This window comes from Sylvia atricapilla, chromosome 1, assembly GCF_009819655.1.
Source record: "Sylvia atricapilla isolate bSylAtr1 chromosome 1, bSylAtr1.pri, whole genome shotgun sequence".
Classification (NCBI taxonomy): Eukaryota; Metazoa; Chordata; class Aves; order Passeriformes; family Sylviidae; genus Sylvia; species Sylvia atricapilla.
Window position 1 is genome coordinate 4,578,633 of NC_089140.1, and position 17,757 is coordinate 4,596,389.

The 17,757-nt window shown below is 46.5% G+C and overlaps 1 protein-coding gene across 1 annotated transcript in view; it reads left to right on the plus strand.

The window, feature by feature from the left end:
- Nucleotides 1–9,537: 9,537 nt before the first annotated feature.
- The window catches only part of OXSR1 (oxidative stress responsive kinase 1), an 87,769-nt gene continuing 79,549 nt past the window's right edge, over nt 9,538–17,757 (plus strand). Inside the window, exon 1 of the mRNA XM_066314004.1 lies at nt 9,538–9,766. Within this exon, the coding sequence (XP_066170101.1) occupies nt 9,697–9,766 (70 nt within the window). The 5' untranslated portion in view covers nt 9,538–9,696. The remainder of the gene's footprint in view (nt 9,767–17,757) is intronic.

Sequence of the window (17,757 nt, forward strand, 5' to 3'; positions counted from 1 at the left end):
ATGGGATATTTCTTTATTTTTTGTGTGTGTGTGTTTTGGCTAAGTAACTTCATCAGAGAGGTTAGTTGGCTGTGCCTGGGAGAGAGAGAAATAGAGTTATGTCATGCCAGGAGGAAAATTTGTCAAGAAATTTGTACTTAGACATGTGGTTCCTCTCCAGGTCTTGGGTGTTTTTTTGTGATCTGTGATCTTTTTGTTTTGTGATGGAAGAATCCATCCTGGATTTCTTCAGCTGTGGTACCCATCAGGCTGGAGGGGACAGAGCCAGGGCTCTGTTGGGATGCTGCTCCTGTTCCACACCCTTTCTGGAGGCCCCAGCAGGGATTATGGCAGCACAGCAATCCCAGGGATTCTGCCAGCTTTATTTCCTTTGGCTTGCAGTCAGTCCAAGCCAGGGAAATAACTTCGAAGCCCAGCAGCTGTTGGGCCAAGGCCGTGCCACAGAAAAGACGAAGGATCACTGAATCACAGAAGCATTGGTTGGAAGGAATTCCTGGAGGTCAAGGCTGAGCTGCTCTTCCCCATGGGAGGGGCCATACCCTAAGCCACTTGCAGGGCCACGTTCCCTATAGAGCATATGAAGTCGTGTCTCTGCTATGGCTACTATGAACATATGGACAGCAGTATGGAAACCATCCCTGGACAGATTATTCTAGATGGAAGCTGCTGGCAAGAGCAGCCTGCCAGGAGGGTCCCATTCCTTGGAAGTGCTGGCATCCCACCACTCCCAGTGCAGCTTTACACACTGCCCTATTCTGTGGTTTGGAGCAGTTAATGATTCTTGCCCATATTTGAGCCTGAGCTCTGATTCAGGTGAGGTTGAGGGGTCCAGCAGCAGCAGCCCTTTTCCAGCTGTCATTCCCCTTGTGCTGAAGAAATATTTCCAGTCCTGTTGTACTTTGGTGCAAGAATGTTGGTGCTGTTTCCTCATTTATTGGAGGACAGCATTTACTTGGTGAAACTGCTGCAGAACGTTCTCAGCTTCAAAGAGAGAGGGTGAGAGGTCAAGTATTGACTTTGATGGATCAAATTCCATCCTTTTTCACCAATGTGACAAGAGTTGTGCTACCAGGAGGGAGGCACTGCGTGGTCCAGAGGGCACATTTACAGGAATAAAATTAGCATAGAGAAGAAAGTGTAATTATGCATAGAAAAATAGCTGGAAAAATGCTGCTTGAGCATCCTGGAAACACATTTTAATAAGGCAATAAAAACCAAACCCCACAAGGTTCACACTGCTGGGAAACATGCTCATAGAGCTTATTAAAGAGCACCTCTGTCAGACCATTTGGGGCTTGACAACATGTGCTGTGTACAAATATTTTGCTAAAGGTAATTTTCTCTAGGTGTTACAACCATTTTCGTATCCCCACTAGGACTTTGAGATGACTTTGAACCCAACCCAACCTCTTGATCAGCACTATCAAGCCCAGCCCTGGAAAAAACTTGTTTATTTTGCAACAAAATCTGCAGTCAGGGGATTGAATAGTGTTGTATTCACTCTGGGACTGTGCTGCGCTGCAAAAGTTTAATTAATTGAAGCTGTGTTTAAGTCTTAAGCAGTTCCAAAGTCTGATTTACAAACAATGCATTTTCTGTTCTGCAGGAGAACCCAGCTTAGCAGAGCCTTTTCCTCATCCTGTTCCCACTGATAAAGCTGCTCATGCCATGGCAGAGGTTGGGACTGCCCTTGCCCTCCAGACAGCATGATCCTTCTATCTCAGCTGGATGCAGGGTTTCCACACAGGCAGGGGCTGCATCCCTGCAGTTCAGAGCATGAAGGCTGATTCCCATCTCCCCAGTTTCTAGTCTTGCTTAGGGTGGGTTTTGGTGGGGCTGGACTGGAAGGACGGAATCAATGTATCTGTATCGTCCATGAAACACTTAACTGTGGCTCTCTACAAAAGGTTGCTTGGAACTTTTTCCTCCTCCTGTTTCCACGCACTTTCCCACCGCCTTGGAGAGCAGGACAACGTGCAGTGTGTCCGGCTGAGCCCAAGGACAGCACAGCTGTTCCATCCTGTGCTTCCAAGCCTCCCCCTCCCCTTCCCAGCAAACACGGAGAACCCCCAGTGAGGAGGCAGGTGGCAGATGGCTGGGAGCACAGAGGCACTGGGAAGAACATGTCAGTGTTTCCTCAACAGTCAAGCATCCAAAGCGTCCCCAGACCAGACAGATTTTGCACATCTCTCAGTCCTTCCTTGCATTCCTGCAGGGAAAGAGCAAAGCAGCATGTCTGGCTGGGTGCCAGCCTCCAGGGAAAGATGCTCTGGGTCCTGCTGGCTCCTAAGGGAAGTGGTTGCTTATTCACCTGTGCCAAGAGAGCAGGAGGGCTCTGCAGAGGAGGCAGTGAGTGACATGATGCAGGACCACAGGAGAACCCTTGCTCAAAGCCCAGTGAGAACATGGGAGGCTCAATGCTACCAATCTTCTGTGGTTTCTTAATGAAATCAAAGTCATGAGGTGATAAAACAGGTCTTTATCCGCTGTTTAGGATGCTGCTCAGGAACTCACGGGGAATATGTTCAGGCAAATGTGGGGTTACCATGAAGTGAACTTTGACAAAGTTTTTGCAGATTTTTTCTGGCTCTGATCTTCAGCTGTGTCCGCCTTCTGTCTGTGTCAGCAGAATGAGATGTATGAGCTGCAAGACCTGAGGTGTTTAACTGCTCATGTGCCATTTCTGAGGCTCTTGCCTCAGAAGCAAATACCACTCAGGAGCAGAAAAACTGGGAAAGCAAACCTGGAGTCCCATGTGCTCTTCCCTGTCCCACTGGAGGCAGGGCAGACAGGGCAGTTGGCTTTACAGCACATTTCCCAAAGTATCCAGAATTCTGGGTGACAGATTTAAAACTACTGAATCATGGAAGATTTAGTGTTTGATTTTTGGTAGCACTTGACAGAGACTCCCCCAGTGAAATACACAGGGAAATGAGATTTCAAGTGCTTTGAGCCAAGGAATAAATTGGACATTGGCCTTAAAACAGCACTGTCTCAGTATCTCTAAAACCTTGCACATAGTTTTTCCATATCAGTAAAGGGCTTTTGAGATCTTAAGAAAGACAAAGAAGAAAAGCATCACATGTTTTACTTTAAATCTATTCAGTGTTAAAATTAATATTCCCTGCTTTTCCTAACAGTTATTCTCTAGACTCCTTGGTGTCTTCACCTCTCCTAGCACTGCACCTGGCATCTGCTTGGCTGTGTTGTGTTTTTGAGCATCAGGAGTGGAAGCTTTTCAGGTTCCCTCTCAGAATCTCGCCTCATCAGCATGCTGCTCTTGGCAGACGGGCTCGTCTTCAGCTCCAAGACATGAATATTGATCAGTCATTTCCTTTGTTACCTTGCATCCCGCCATCGATTTTAATATTTCCCTACTGAAGAGGAAGCATTCAGTACAGGTACAATTACCAATGACAAAAGCTTTCCTTTCCACACCTTTTGCCAGGTGGTGCCTTGAGCTCAGCTCTCCAGAGCTGTGGATCTCTCTCCCTCTCAGCAAGCAGCAATCTGCACAAATCATGCAGCAGTCAATTTGTGTCTATTAAATCAATTTCTGATTCTCTGTGACAGCTTTCCCTGCTGCATGATTTCACACTTCAGCAGTTTGTTTCTGAGGTGCCATGTGTTTTTTTTTTTTTCTTTTTCGAAGGGGTAGTGGTGATAATCCATTTTTTTTGCAGATACCTTACTCATGTCTTCCCTTCCTGCTGCTGTCCTTAAGGGACTTGTACAACTTCAAATGACTCCTAGTGAGTGTCCTCTTGTGGCTCCTCTCTGGCTCCTCATCAGCCCAAAGGGCTGTTCCTGGGCTGTTCCCTGGAGCTTCCTGCTGCTGAAGTGGAATAGCTTCTTCAAGACAAAGCTGCATCTTGGTCCTGTACCTCCCACCTCTATGGTGCAAAATACCAAAGCTGGGAACTGCTGTGACTCATTAATTCATCTCCTTCTTCTTTCCAAGATACCTTATTAGATCGTTCCCATCTTTTAAAAACATTCCTGCATTCTCAGAGGGCTTTCATTACAAATATTTCCTGAGGGCCCTGTGTGGAAGGACCTTGGTCCCCTCCCACTGTCTCCCTGATTCTAGGTTTTCCTTTAGATACACAAAAAGGAGCCTATTTTTAGCAGCTAGCAGTCAATGGCACAGGAATTCATGAGTAGGGAGGAAAGGATGTGAACTATCCAAATATATTTTTTTTTCAAACCAGATCTCTTTACATTCCTATCGCCCCAGTAATAAGCCATGAGTCACTGTTACACTGAACTATTAGACCATTATTGTAAACTCATGTCACTAGAATCTGCTAATGTGAAGCAAAAACCCTGCCTGCCCTCTGCTTTCCTGGGTTCGAGAAGATATTGGCCATTTATAAGGATAAGAACAGTATTCCCTCACACATTTTATTCCCAGATGGCAAAAAGTGAATGAAATCTTATTCAATCCTATCTTTCCTAGAGTTTCTTTTCTCATTGCCTTTTAAGAGAACTCCTCTTACTTCACTGTAACATTACAAAAGAAGTTTTATTTGATTTCTTCAAAGTTTGCCAGCTGGAAATTGGGTCCAAGCACTCCCAGCTGAGAGAATATCCATGCTGTACCACCTGGGAGTAGCAGTGTCACCTCCAAAAGCTGCTTTCTGTGCCCAGTCCTGCCATGGCCACCCCTCCCTGCCATTTGCTGTGGCAGCAGAGAAGCCTCAAGTGTCCCTGGATACTTCAATCTCCTTCCAAGGTTCTGTCAGGGGTTATGTCCAGGCTGGGATCTTTTCTAGAAGAGTTTTGTTGAATAATAAAATTTCAGAATGGTCTTAAATACACACACAAAGCTTTACATCATAGAACCAACAGTCCTTGGCCACCCTTCATCAGCTGCAGAAGAGATGGGCCAAGTGTATCCACTTGTCCATCAGGGTCTGGCTGCTTCCACCAGGCTTATTTTGCACTTTCAAGAACCAGGAAAAAAGCTTTCAAGTACATTCTCATCCCTGTCCTGGTCAGCTGCTTAGAAAATGCTTTATGATGGAGATTTACCCTTCACAGAAGAGGCTGATGGGAAAACCTTTCTGTCCTCAGAAGCTGTGACATTCCCAGGGTGAAAAGAGGTGCAGGCATGTGAAGTGTCTTTCATTGATTTCTGTGAAGACAAAGAGATATGAAGAAAGCATTATTGTAAACCAGAGCAGAGCAAGGGCTTATTATTAAATGGTGGTTCAGGTATGTGCTAATCAAGATCTTGTTATAATTATTTCTTGCAAAGCCCGGCATTGATTTTATATCAGATTGGAAGGAGGCAGCAAAGCTTTAATTTGTTACAGAGAGGGTTAAATGGCTTTCAATTTATATACAAAAAAAAAATAAATCATAAGCTTAGAAGAAAAGAGTAAGAAAAAACCCCTTGGTCATAAACTATTTGCTTGCTTCCTGGAGCTTAAGATCTGGGGGATATTTTCAGTGAAGGAAGTTAGAGAGCAGCACAAAGTTTCTGTTGAGAGGCAGGGTGCTGGGATGAGAAGTGTGTTTGCAGAATGAAAGCTGCTTTCAGTAAACACCCTGTGAGAACCAGAATTCACCTGTTAAAACCGGGCCTTCAGCTACTTGACTTCAAAGTGACCTCAGAGCTGAATTTAAAATGGCTCAGTGATGGGGTGGAGATACAGGGTAGCACACGGGCTCACTTAGGAAAACCTGCTGGTGTGGTTTAGACTGGAATTCAGCTTGTGGTTTGAAAACAACTATTATTAAAAGCTTGCTCCAGTCGGAGGGTTTGAAATCACTGCTCCTTCCTCCACTGCAGGGTCCTCACCTCATTTCTCCAAAGCAAAGCTGCCAGAAGAAACCCCTGGAGACAGAGTGCAGTGCCTGCCTTTGTTTGTTGGAGAGGAAACTGCCTTGTACTTAGTTAAGTAATCAGCTGCAGTTTGATAGAGTAAGGTCCCTTCAATAAACCTGGAAGTGTTTCCATGAAGAGAGAACAGCAGGCAAATTCTGCAGGGGAACAAGGTCAGGCATTCTGCTCGAGGACATGGGCTTGCCCAGCTCCAAAGGCAATAAAAAAGGCATTGTTGGGCTTCCCTCAGCCCAGGCCTGTACCAGGCAGCTCCACAGGCACATTAATTGCCATTGTTTGAACCAGCCCTGGGAGCAACTGCCCTTACAGAGGTTTATGGTGCCTTAAAGAGCCTTAAACCATAAACATGGCAACAATGATGAAATCTGTATGGCCTCAGTACACAAACTGAAGTTTAAATTAGTTTTCTGCGACTCAAGCGTAAATGAAGTTAGTTTATGTTCACTGTTGAGATGAACACAGCATTTTATGATCTTAGAATCATAAAATAGTTTGGGTTGGAAGGGATCTTCAAAGGCCATCCTCCCTGCAATGAGCAGGGACATCTTCCACCAGAACAGATTGCTCAGAGCCCCATCCAACCCGACCTTGAATATCTGCAGGAATGGGGCATTATCACCTCTCTGGGTGACCTGTGCCAGTAACTCATCACCCTTACGATAAAAAAAAATTTCTTCCTGATATGTCATCTAAACCGACAGTCCTTCGGTTTAAAGTCATTCCTCCTTGTCCTATTGTAACGGGCCCTGCTAAAAACTTTGTTCCCATTTTTCTTACAGCAGAGAAGGCCTCCTCTGGATCTGCTCCAACAGCTCCATGTCCTTCCTGTGCTGGGACCCTGGAGCTGGATGCAGCTCTGCAGGTGGGGTCTCACCAGACTGGAGTAGAGGGACAGAATCACCCCCCTTGACCTGCTGACAAAACCCATCAAGGACCTTTTCCCAGGTACTAAAGGTAGCAGTGTCTGTGTGCTGAGCATCAAAAACCAACCCGGGCATGAAACATCATTTTTACAATATTACATGGATGGAAAAACCAAGCTAAGAGCTGGACAGTGCCAGTAAGTTTCACTGAAACAATAAGTAATTGGCCCAGAAAGGCAGGAAACCATGTGCCTTACGAGAAGGGGAGCAGTTTGTGTGAGAGCATGCGTTGTGTGCCTGGTGTGCCAAGGCTTTGGCAGTGCAACACCAAGCCCCAGGATATCAGTGAAATGCAGGAGCCAGGAGAAAGCCTCCATTCTGCTGCAGAATCAAGAGGAGGAAGGCTCTGCCTGCCCTGATCTGTGGTGTTTTACTGGAAGTCAAAAAATTCAGGAAACCCAGCTCTGGAATTTTTTTTTTTTCACAGGGAATTTTTTTTTTTTTCCTAAGGCTGCAGCCTTCCCACCTGAAAGACATCTGAAGTTTTTCCACTTCTCAGTCTCCCCTAAAGCCTGGTCCAGAGCGGAGGTGGATACACCAGGAAACTGCTTTTCCACTTCAGATTTCCACTAAAATTTCTTGTTATTACAAAAGAGTACTTGATTCAGCAGCACCACTTCACAGCTCTTTTATAAATAGAGGCATTGCCTCTGCCCTGAGGAGCTCACAGCCTACACGAGACAGGCAAAATACAGCAAATCCAGAAAAAGAGGATGAGCAGAAGTGATGAAAGAGGAGAAAGTGCTGCTTGGAGGGCTGAAGCTGGCTAAGGAATAAAAGCTTTGTGGAATCCAGCTCCATGTTTTCATCCCTCAGCAGACTCAGCTTGGAACAACTCACTAAATGAATAAGTGCAAGAGCAACCCCTGACTTTTGAGAGACTCAAAATGCTGAGTTCATTAAAAAAAAAAAATGCAAAATTTATGAGACCTGGAGTCTACAAGTGAATGAAAGATCTGGGTTTAAAAATATGGAAATGCATTTTTCATGGCAGAACTGGAAAACTAAAATGTGGCACTCATCTCTCTATGCTCACGTGGTTACTAGTGGTCTTGCCAGTGAACATTTTAAATTTTAATTTTGATCAAAGCCTGTGGTTATTCTTAAAGAACAAGGCACATTGTGGACCTAATCCTACTCCAGTGGTCTAAAGCAGTAAGAGTTTTAGCATTGCCTTCAGAGACAGGATTTTCAGCCCAGAATAAGAGAATCCAAAAGATGGTTCTGAGTGTAAAAGCATGTGGTAAAATTAAGTGTATAAGTCTCTTTTTGTTGTTTGTGCCTGGCTCAGATCCATTTTTAACATGCTGCTAGCTATCAGAAATACTAGACTGGCTACCAGGGTGCCTGCTCTGGGGTAAAACCTGTTTTTAATTGCTATATAAACTCCTTTTATAACATGGTTAAAAGATCACAGAGATGGTTCCGAGCAGTAATTAAGGCATATTTAGCAAATATTAAAAATGGCTCAGCAGGGGAATGTTTAACGCAGACAAGCAGGAAAACAAACAGCTTTTCAGTTGGAGGTTCTGCCTTATGACAGAGCTGTGGAACCCCCTGCACAGCAGCGAGTGAGATGGGGCTGTGGGGCTTTTTGTAGAACACACCAAAAAAAAAAAAGAGTAGAAGGAAGGAGCCGGTGTCCTGCATTAGAGCACGAGTGAAAGCACTGTGGTGAGACCATGCCTTTGGCAATGGCCCTCCACAAAGCTTGGTTCACCAGAGGCATCTCAGGAATTTGTCCTAATAAACTAAAAATACATGTAACTGATGTTCTTTGACCCACAGAAGGGCCTGACATCAAGCCACAAGAAGAGCGACCAGCAAAGAAGGATGAAACCTGATACTACTGAGATTCCAAGTCGGTTCCTGATGGTTTCTAGTCCGGCATTGGAGTAGTGAGATGCTGTTTTCTCTCTTTTCATGTTGGGGGAAAAAAAATAATCATCAAACTACCGACAATTAAATGTGTATATATATTAGAGAGAGACATCAGCTTTCGTGAGTGCCATTCAGCCTTGTATTCCTCACTCTTCTACATTTCAATTCGTTCTCCTCAATGACCACCTGAATGCATCCAGATAAAAAAAAGCTCCGGCTGCGGAGCCTGAAACCATAGGATGAGAGTGCAAGACATCTCCAGGAGGGTGTCGGACATACCCACGAACGCTGGAACTGCAGCGTGGAGAATTGCCCATCCTCGGGGGCTGCGAGAATACCAGGCCTCCTGATCCCTCACAGCCACACGCTATTTTTAAACACGGAATGTGCATCCCTGGAGCCGCCCGCAGGCTGCGGCCGCCCTCACGGCAGGATCAGGCCCGGCCCCGGGGGCACAGGGACCCGGGAAACGCCGGCCCGTGATTGACAGCCGCTCGACCAAACGGAGCAGCGGATCCGGCCGCGGGCAGCCAATCGTTGTCCTCGCTCTTCTTAAACCGGCACCCGCTCCCGCCTTGGGCCTGGGGGCGGGGACAAGAGACGCAGCCGCCATCTTGTGTGTGGCATCCCCGCCCTTTCCTTAGGGGCTCCTCCTCCGTCCTTCGCTTTCAATCCTCCCTTACCGGCCCGTCCCCTGAGGCCGCTGGTGATAACCGAGCGAACCGTAGCGTAGCCGCCTTCTGGCGGCGGGCTAGGAGTGGCCACGCCACACTCAAGATGGCGGCGGGCGGCGCCCCGCCGTGGCGGGCGGGGCGCACGCGGGTGACGTTAGGCGCTCCGGGCATGGGCAGGTGCAGGAGGTGGTGGCGGCCGGAGTTGGGCCGGCGGTAGCGGCGGGAGAGGAGGAGGCGGAGGAGGAGGGGGCTCGGGCTCGGCCGGGGTTCGGGGACAGCCGGGACACCGCAGCGCCTCCTCTCCGCTCCCTCGCCCCTCGGGGACGCTCCCCCTCGCGGCGCGGAGGGCGGCGGGCGCGGCGCGGCCATGGCCGAGGAGCCCAGCGCTCTGCCCTGGTCCATCAACAAGGATGACTACGAGCTGCAGGAGGTCATCGGTGAGCGGTCATCGGGGTCTGGCGGGGTGTAGGCTCCCCCTCGGATGTGAGGGTGTGAGTCCACTGAGGGAACGGGGCTCCGACCCCCCTCAGCTGAGGGGCATCCTGTCACATACCCCGCAAAGGAGTGGGACTGTGCGGCTTCCCCCTCTCTCTGCCATGTGAGGCTGTGAGAGGGTCCGTTCCCCCACGCTGAGCTGTGTGACGGTCTGGGAGACTCCTTAGCTGAGGGGGGTCTGTCTCCCCACTCTGAGGGGTGTGAGGTCTGTCTGCCCACTCTGTGGGTGCCCATCAGCTGGGAGGGTCCCTTCGCACACACCCGGTCAGGGACTGTGTGAGCACCCCCCGCTCCTCCAGCCACGTATGTAGGAAGGATGTGAGAGGCTCTGTCCCCCCGCCTTGCGGGGGACTCTGAGGGGCCCGAGGGTCTGCGGGACCCCTCTGCTGAGGCTGCCGCCTCTCCTCATCTCTGTGTGGAAAGGGATATGTGGGTCTGCCCCATCCCGAGAGAGGATTGTGGCGGTCGCGGGGACGCCGCCCTGGCGAGGGGCTCGTCGCTGGCCTCTGCCCGCTCCTCCGGGCAGGCTCCGTGTCTCCTCTTGTCGGAGTGAGTGGCACGGGCTCCGCTTTGGGGGGCTTCTCCTCCCACCACGGTGTGCTCTGCGATGTGCTGGGTTGAGGCGGCCGGCGGGAGTGAACTCCAGAGCTTGCCTGGGCTCTCTCCTTCCCGGGCACCCCGGTCTTTTTGGGGCATCTCTCGGCAGTGTCGGAGCCCCGCGCTGCTTTGGCCCGGAGGGTTTGGCAGAGCCGCCGAACGAGCCTTTTACCCTGGGATTGTGCTGCTGCCCCGCGTTTTCATTCATTGTCCTCACCTCGAGGCCCCAGCCCTTGCTCTCTCCATTAAATGATTTTTTTTTTCTTTTTTCTTCTTCACTCTCTCTTGGCGTTAAACTGCCCAGTTACCAAAGGCCTCCCGCTGTACTGATTTATTGGCTGTCTCGACCATTTTGCTGGGGTGTGTTTGAGGGATACATTGCTCTAGGGCGAGTGTGTGACACATCAGAGGTGGTGCCACAGGTGACTCTAAGGTCAGTGCCTCCCGTCTCACCCTCCGGAGGCTCGGAATGAAGCCGGAGAGTGGCAGGGCAGGCTCCCGGCCAAAGGGTTTTAGGAAGGAGGTTAATTCTTTGAGTAATCTTTGTGGAGTGCTTTTATTTGAAGTTTTTGGATGACGTAGCACTGTCATGCCCAGGCTTTCCATCTCTGCCTCGTGGGGAGGCTTGTTTTCTGTTAAGGGTGGGAGAGTCTGTGAAAATGCTGTTGTAAGAGATTAAATTTCTTAGCATTGTTTAAAAGTAGGAAGGAACTAAAGCTGTGGAGTGGGGGAAATCCTTTTGGAAATCCCTGTTGCTCTGTGGGATCAGGCTTTGTCCTCTCCCTCTGCTCAGAGGGAGCAACAGCGCTTTAGGAAGACCAACTCCCTGTAAAGACAGAGAAGATGTAATCCTGCAGACGAAGCCTTTAAATCTCCTCTGGAAAATGTGCCCTGGGGAGGAGGATGCTCAGCCTCCCTGATACAGGTGTGGGGAGGAACGGGGAGAACGTGCTACCCATTTCCTAGGGAAAGAGAACTGAATTTCCCTGTATAGGAAATACTTCCTTTTCTCTTGAGAGCCTGCAGAGGGATGCTTTGTGGGCACAAAGCAACGATTTGGACCTGAGTAATCAAGGATAGGAGTGAATGCCGCTTTGTAGCTGGGGAGTGGGGTGAGATGGGAACAAAAGGGAATGTAAATACACTTCTGCTCATGGGAGAACTTGCTGCTGGAGACGCACATTCCTCTGCCTCAGAGTGCTGGGAGGAGCACGGCGATGTGCAGTCTCATGTTAACTGACAGAACTTGGGGAGAAATCTGGAAAAAGCGTTTACTTTCTTCTGTATCTTTTCCCTGTCCCTCTGCTAACTGAGTTTCTGGATGTTGCCTGCTCGCTGAAAGGTTGTGTTGGCATTTTGGCATGTGATGGAGTGTACACTGAGATGTGTATATTGCAAACATATGGTTTCTCTTTTTAACTTTCCTGTCCCCTGCCCCCCCTTTACTCGTTTCAAACACTGGTGTGTCTGCCAGCGGCCTGGATGGAGATGTGACGCAAGTTTCCTAGCACGTATATGATTTGTGGGACAAAATGTCACTGTGTTAACTGAGCTGGACTGCCTTGCCTCCTGCTTCATGTCTCCTGTAAACCTCAAGGGTTTTTTGGTTGGGTTGGTTTTTGTTTCTTTTTTTTTTTTTTTTTTTGAGCTCTCTTCATAACTGAAGAGCTGTAAAGGTTCTTCAGGATGGAACAAAGAGACGTTTTAGTGTGGAAAGAGATGAACCTTGTACTGCTACTTTTAAAGGATTTAACTTGTTTCCTGATGAAAGAAAAATTACTCTTACAATTTAGAGTAAATTTTGAGATTACCAGCTCAGCTGCTTTTTCCTGATGGAAATCCATTTGTAGTCCAGTTTTTTTTAATTTGTGTTGGTTTTGCCTGAAAATAGCCACATGTGGCTTTTATTGGATGTGGATGGTTCCATACCACTCAAGTGCAGGAATACAAAAAGGTTTCCTACCTGCAGTGAGAACCCCTACTGTAAAACTGCCCCCCCTGATTCTGGCTAATAATATATATATAAATAAAAAAGGATTACTCAGCACTGGGGATGACTCATGCCATTATAGAGGTGTGGATTAATATCTGTGTTGATTATGCTTGGTTAGTGTTAATAACTGCTGAGTAGCCTCCTTAGGCTTAAATAACTTCTGGTTAACACTGAATCAGGGAACTTTGATCAGATGAGATCAGATTTTAAAAAATAATAAAATGCAGGTGGGGTAGAGGAAGCAATTTAAAAAGCATTTCAGTGAAATGTACCCCCAGAGTAGCGAGAGCTCTGCAGGTGAATAGGGCCTTTGGAGATGCTGCAATTTTTATCTAAAAAGCAGAACATAGCCTGTGCTGTGGTTGTGAAGGTGGTTGGTCTTCTGAGCGTGGATTGCATATAAATTACTGCAGTCTTCTTTTTGAAGCCTGGAAAAAATTCGACCTCATGCTGCTTGTGCTGATCAGATACTCACACATGCGAGTTCCCCTGGATCTCACAATTCCTCTTGGAAATGCTGGTAGCGGGAGTGAAGTTGGTTGGAACTGGGTCATTCTCGTTTTGCTACTTTTTTGGAAAGATGAGAGCTATGCTGACTGTGGCTGCTTGATTTAGGAGCATCCCCTTTGCTGCAAACAGCCCGTGCCAGAACCAGGAGATAAATTAGTGGTGGGAGTGCTCCCAGGCTCTGTTCTGTGCCCTCTCTCCCCTGACAGATTCCTTCGCAGCGATGAGGACAGTGCAGGCTGCATGAACAGATGTGGTGGGAGTTCCTTATCCCATCAGAAATCAAGCCTAAATTGAAAATTGAAAGTCACCATTTAAGGAATGATTAGTTTTTTTAATGACTGTGGTTTGAGTAGCTTTAGAGTTGGGCTTTGCTTGTGAACATGTTGATGATCTTTTGGGGCTGAATATTTAGATTTTTATCCGTGTTCATCCCAGCCTTGTGTGGGAGAACTTTTTTTGTGGGTAGAGAGGAACTTGTTAGAATTAAGGTATCTGATCTCCCAAATTTTATCAAGATGTCCATGGTCGTCTGTCTGGTGCTTGTGTAGGAGTCTCATGTGCTGAGAAATCATGGCCATTGAAAAAGAGCAGCCTGGAGAAGCTGACCAGGAGCAATTGGGATCTTTGGATGGAAAAAACAGGCTGGAATGGGAGGCTCTTGTCCAGTGATAGCTTTAGGGATTGGGTTTTTTTTTTGGAGTGTGGTGTTCATTGCTGGCTGTGGTGCCTGTGTGCTGGCTGTAGCCGGTTTCACACGCCTGATATTTAAAACCCATTCAAGAAAAATGTTACACTGTACAATATATAACTGCCTGTGCTCTAAATGGAGTGTTTAGGATTCAGTCTTGGAGCCATATGTTTTGTTTTAGCATTTCCTCATGGATTCCCACTCCTCCCCCCCAGCTTTGCTGAGCAAAATTGATTCCTACACTATATTCCCAGTATTCAGGCTGCTTAATTCATTTGAAGACTTTCTTTGTGTGCTCATTTTTTCCACATAAAGTTGGTGGAAGAGCCTTAGTTGTTTTATATTATATTAAAACATACGTTAAATTAACTTTGGGCAAATGTAGATAAGTTAAAAAAATGAGTGGTTATTCAGAGTACTTGGTCTGCTTGGGAATTGAAGTGGGAGATGCTCAGTACCAGTTTCTCTGCTGCTGATTTGCAGACAAATATATCTTATTTGATCCTGAGTGCAACAGAATAGCCAAGCTACTCCTGCATCCAGGCTGCCTTTCCTCTGGACACTTGACACATCTCATTTCTTTCAGACCTTTGATACCATTGCCCTGCTAGAATTAGAGATAAACTGAGTTGCTTTTCACCTCTGGGGAAGTGAAAGAAAAAGGTGTTTGCTTGTGCATGTGCCTTTTTTTAGTGCCTCTGTTGTCTGTGCTCTGATAGGAAGGAGGATAAAACGCACGAGGCAGCAAAATGAGGACTTACAAAGCCAAGCAGAGATGAAGGAGGCTGGCTGGGAAAAATACGTGGTTGTTAGCCTTCCCTGCTGGTTGGAGGGGAGAGCAGAGACAGATCTCGCTGCTTTCAGCTATTCCAGGGTTATTAAGGGGAAAAAACAACAGGCAGGGTGTTTCTTGTGGAAGAGTTCACACTTTCCTGAGACCGGTTTCTATGTAGCAGTTGCTTCCAGTACTGCTAGGTACCTGGACCGATTAATGTTTAACACTTCCATTTCTCAAGAATCCATTTAAATAGTTTCAGTTTAATGCAAATATTTTGGCTGGTGCTGGGGAGTGTGTGGCTGTGCAGTGCTCCTGAGCACACCTGAGGGGTGTACTTGCTGCCTGGCAAATGCATGCCTGGGAGTCTTCTTGCTTCTGCAGCTGATGAAATCTTGAAGAGAATCAACTCTTCCCCAGAACGTTTGTCTATTTAAACTTGGCAGCATCTCTTTTCTTTCTGAGTGTTAGCAGCTTGCCCACTAAGCCAGAGTCTAGAGATGTAATCTTTTATTAAAAGATGGAGCTCTTTAAAATGATGACAATAACACTTACTGCTAATTGTATTAGTGTGTTGCAACAAACTGTGTCTTGGTCAAGCTTTCTTGGAAGATTTCCCCAAAAATGGGCAATATCCATTGTAAATCTCTGCAGCAGTAAATTGAGCTGTGGACATGCTAATGGAGTGCTTGTAAACTCAGTGTTATTAAACTTTCTTAATAGGGAGAGACAGACTTGAGTGCTTTGTGGGTGTAGAAGAATAGCTGTTGGAGCAGTGGAATTTGGCATTGCAAAAGCTTTGAAATATCAGGATTCTGGGGCTTTCCAGACAAGTTCAGCCTATTATCCTGTGTTCCCTTTAGAATCAAACAACTGAGATGCAGATATCAAGGACTTGGCTCTCAAAGTTGCTGCAGTTTCCTGTGACTTCACCTAAGGGAGTTCAGCCTTGACATTTCTAAAAAACACGTGAAACTCTGTCTCTCTTCCTGGCGGCCACATGGGAAAGTCTTGGAGACAGGGGTAGGTCCCTGGCTGACAGGCAGTCCAGGCTCTGGATCCGTAGCTCCTGGTGTGTGAGAAGAGATGGGGCACCTCTGGTAGGCAAAAGAATGCATGTACTAATAAAGGGAGCCAGACTAAGAACCAAATCCAGCTTGTCTGGCTTGAGTAAGACAAGATCACTTTAGCAAATATGTAACTGCAGCCGAATGGCAGCAGTGATACAGGTGCCTGACTGGTACTGAGTGAGAATTTCTCATGTCCCTGGTGTGCATGAACGTAAATGAAGGGACTGACCTTAGTATGGGGTTCTGTCAGCCCCAGGTTTGATCCCTTAACTTGTCTGAGCTTGTTGTTTGCCTTGAAACACTGCTCACGAGTGGAGTTTTCGTGTTAATCATCACAGCCTGCATATTTCATGGTTTTAACCATATTAGGTGGTCCTGTCACACTGTACAAGCAGGTGGGGATTTGTGGTGGTACAAGTGCACAAGCAAAAAAACCCCAGTACTTCTTTTCACAACTGCTCAACAGCTACAATAACCAGCAAAGGTTTTTTCCAAGCCCATTTTCTCACCACTCCCTGAGGTTCTTAAAGGCTGTTTCCTGGTGTGCACCACTGCACACAGAATTTTTGCTTAATGTGAATTTTCTTGTAATTAGGAGAAGTCCCATCCTGGAAAAAAAAATTTGGTTATATATCAACTTCTATCAAACCAGAGTCCAATGTGCCTTGCCAGGATTTCTGAGACCTCTTTGGTTCTACACACAGGTCAGTCTGCAGGGGATGATTGTCTTCCACTCTTAGAGGCTTCCCAGATCCATCAGTGAATGAAGTACAAAGTAAATTCAGAGCACTGATTGATTTTCTCACCGAATTCCCATATTAGGCAAATCTTCCTTTCGCCTCCCATCCCTTACAGTTTTATACAGCTTGCGCTGCATGCTTGTGAAACGACACCTTCAAAGTCTGATAACTCAGTCAAATTAAAATGCATTTGTGAGGGAATACAGAAAAGCTTTTCTGAATGGGGTTTTAATTTTTTGCCAGATTTCAATTTTCTGCTCCAACTGCCTTGTCTGTCCTGAGAGTTTGGGGCGGGGGAGAGAAAAAAAAAAAAATCTTGTTTTCTTTCATTTCACTGTTCCGTGCTAGACTGACTTTATAGCATTTTCCCCAATGGATATTTCCTTTGGGCAAGAAATGAGCCTATGTAAATTCATTCTGGAAAGAAAAGGTACAAGCAGCTGTTAAGGAATAGTGTGAATTGAAATACTTCAGTGATCATCTCTTGCTGTAGTAAATTCTCCTTGGGTTTTGCCAAAGTTTTGTAGTCATGAATGGTAATTTAAGGACAAACTTTACTCTTATTGCTAGCACCTTGCTATTAATAAAGCTGTGTGGGAGGATGCTGTTCCCATTTCAACCATCCACAGAGTTGAATTAAGTTAAAACTGCAGAGTGAAAATTTGACCTTGAGTACCCACCTCACTTCTGGTGAGATCTGACTGAGCACGTGGATTGTCCAGTGGTATCCTCTGCTACCTTGTTGTGTGGAACAACTGGAGTTGACTTTTGCTTTAGAGCAGAGCTAATTGACAAATTTCACAGTTCATTAGAGGGGAGGGTGTTGTCAGGTAGGAAAATGTCTAAAAAACTATTTGTGAATGTGGAATTGTGTTAAGGTACCTGTGGCCGGGTGTGGGATTATTGCATCTTGAGGCAGTTCAACATGTGTTTTGTAAAACTGATGGTTTACAAAATGTTGGATGAAAGCTCCATATTTACTGTTGGACAGGTTGTGCATTTTCAATTTTGATTCTCTCTGAGTTAGGCTGTTGTTCATTTTCAGTCTTCAGGGGATTTTAAGTCGATTTCCTTAGGTTCTGGGGTTCATTCCAGCTCTTCTGAAAAGGAAGCCTTGAAAACAGTGCAGAGGATATTAGAAAATGATGGTATTTGGAAAGTGAGAGAGCACATTAATGGCTGTGGGATGAGAGCACTTAAAGAATATTTTTTTAACAAAATTATCAGCTCTGCTGTGCTCTGAGGTGATACCTGTTGAGGGAAGTGGGGCAGCTGAAACTGCAGTTGGGAATTTCAGGCAGGCAACACAATATTAAGTTATCTTTATGTCTTGAAAATTCATCAGTTGAAGATAATGTTTCTTGTTGTGGAGTAAACACCTTTCCTGCAAAACCCACGGAGATGGATTTTGTGATGTCAATTTTCTGAACAAAACGGGCAATCTCGTGTCACTGATTTTGCTGAGACACAGAGCTGGTGACGACTCCCAGGGCTGTGGAGTTCAGTCCCCTGCTCTGGCTGATGCCAAACTGTATAATCCGTGTACCCAATTAATGAATG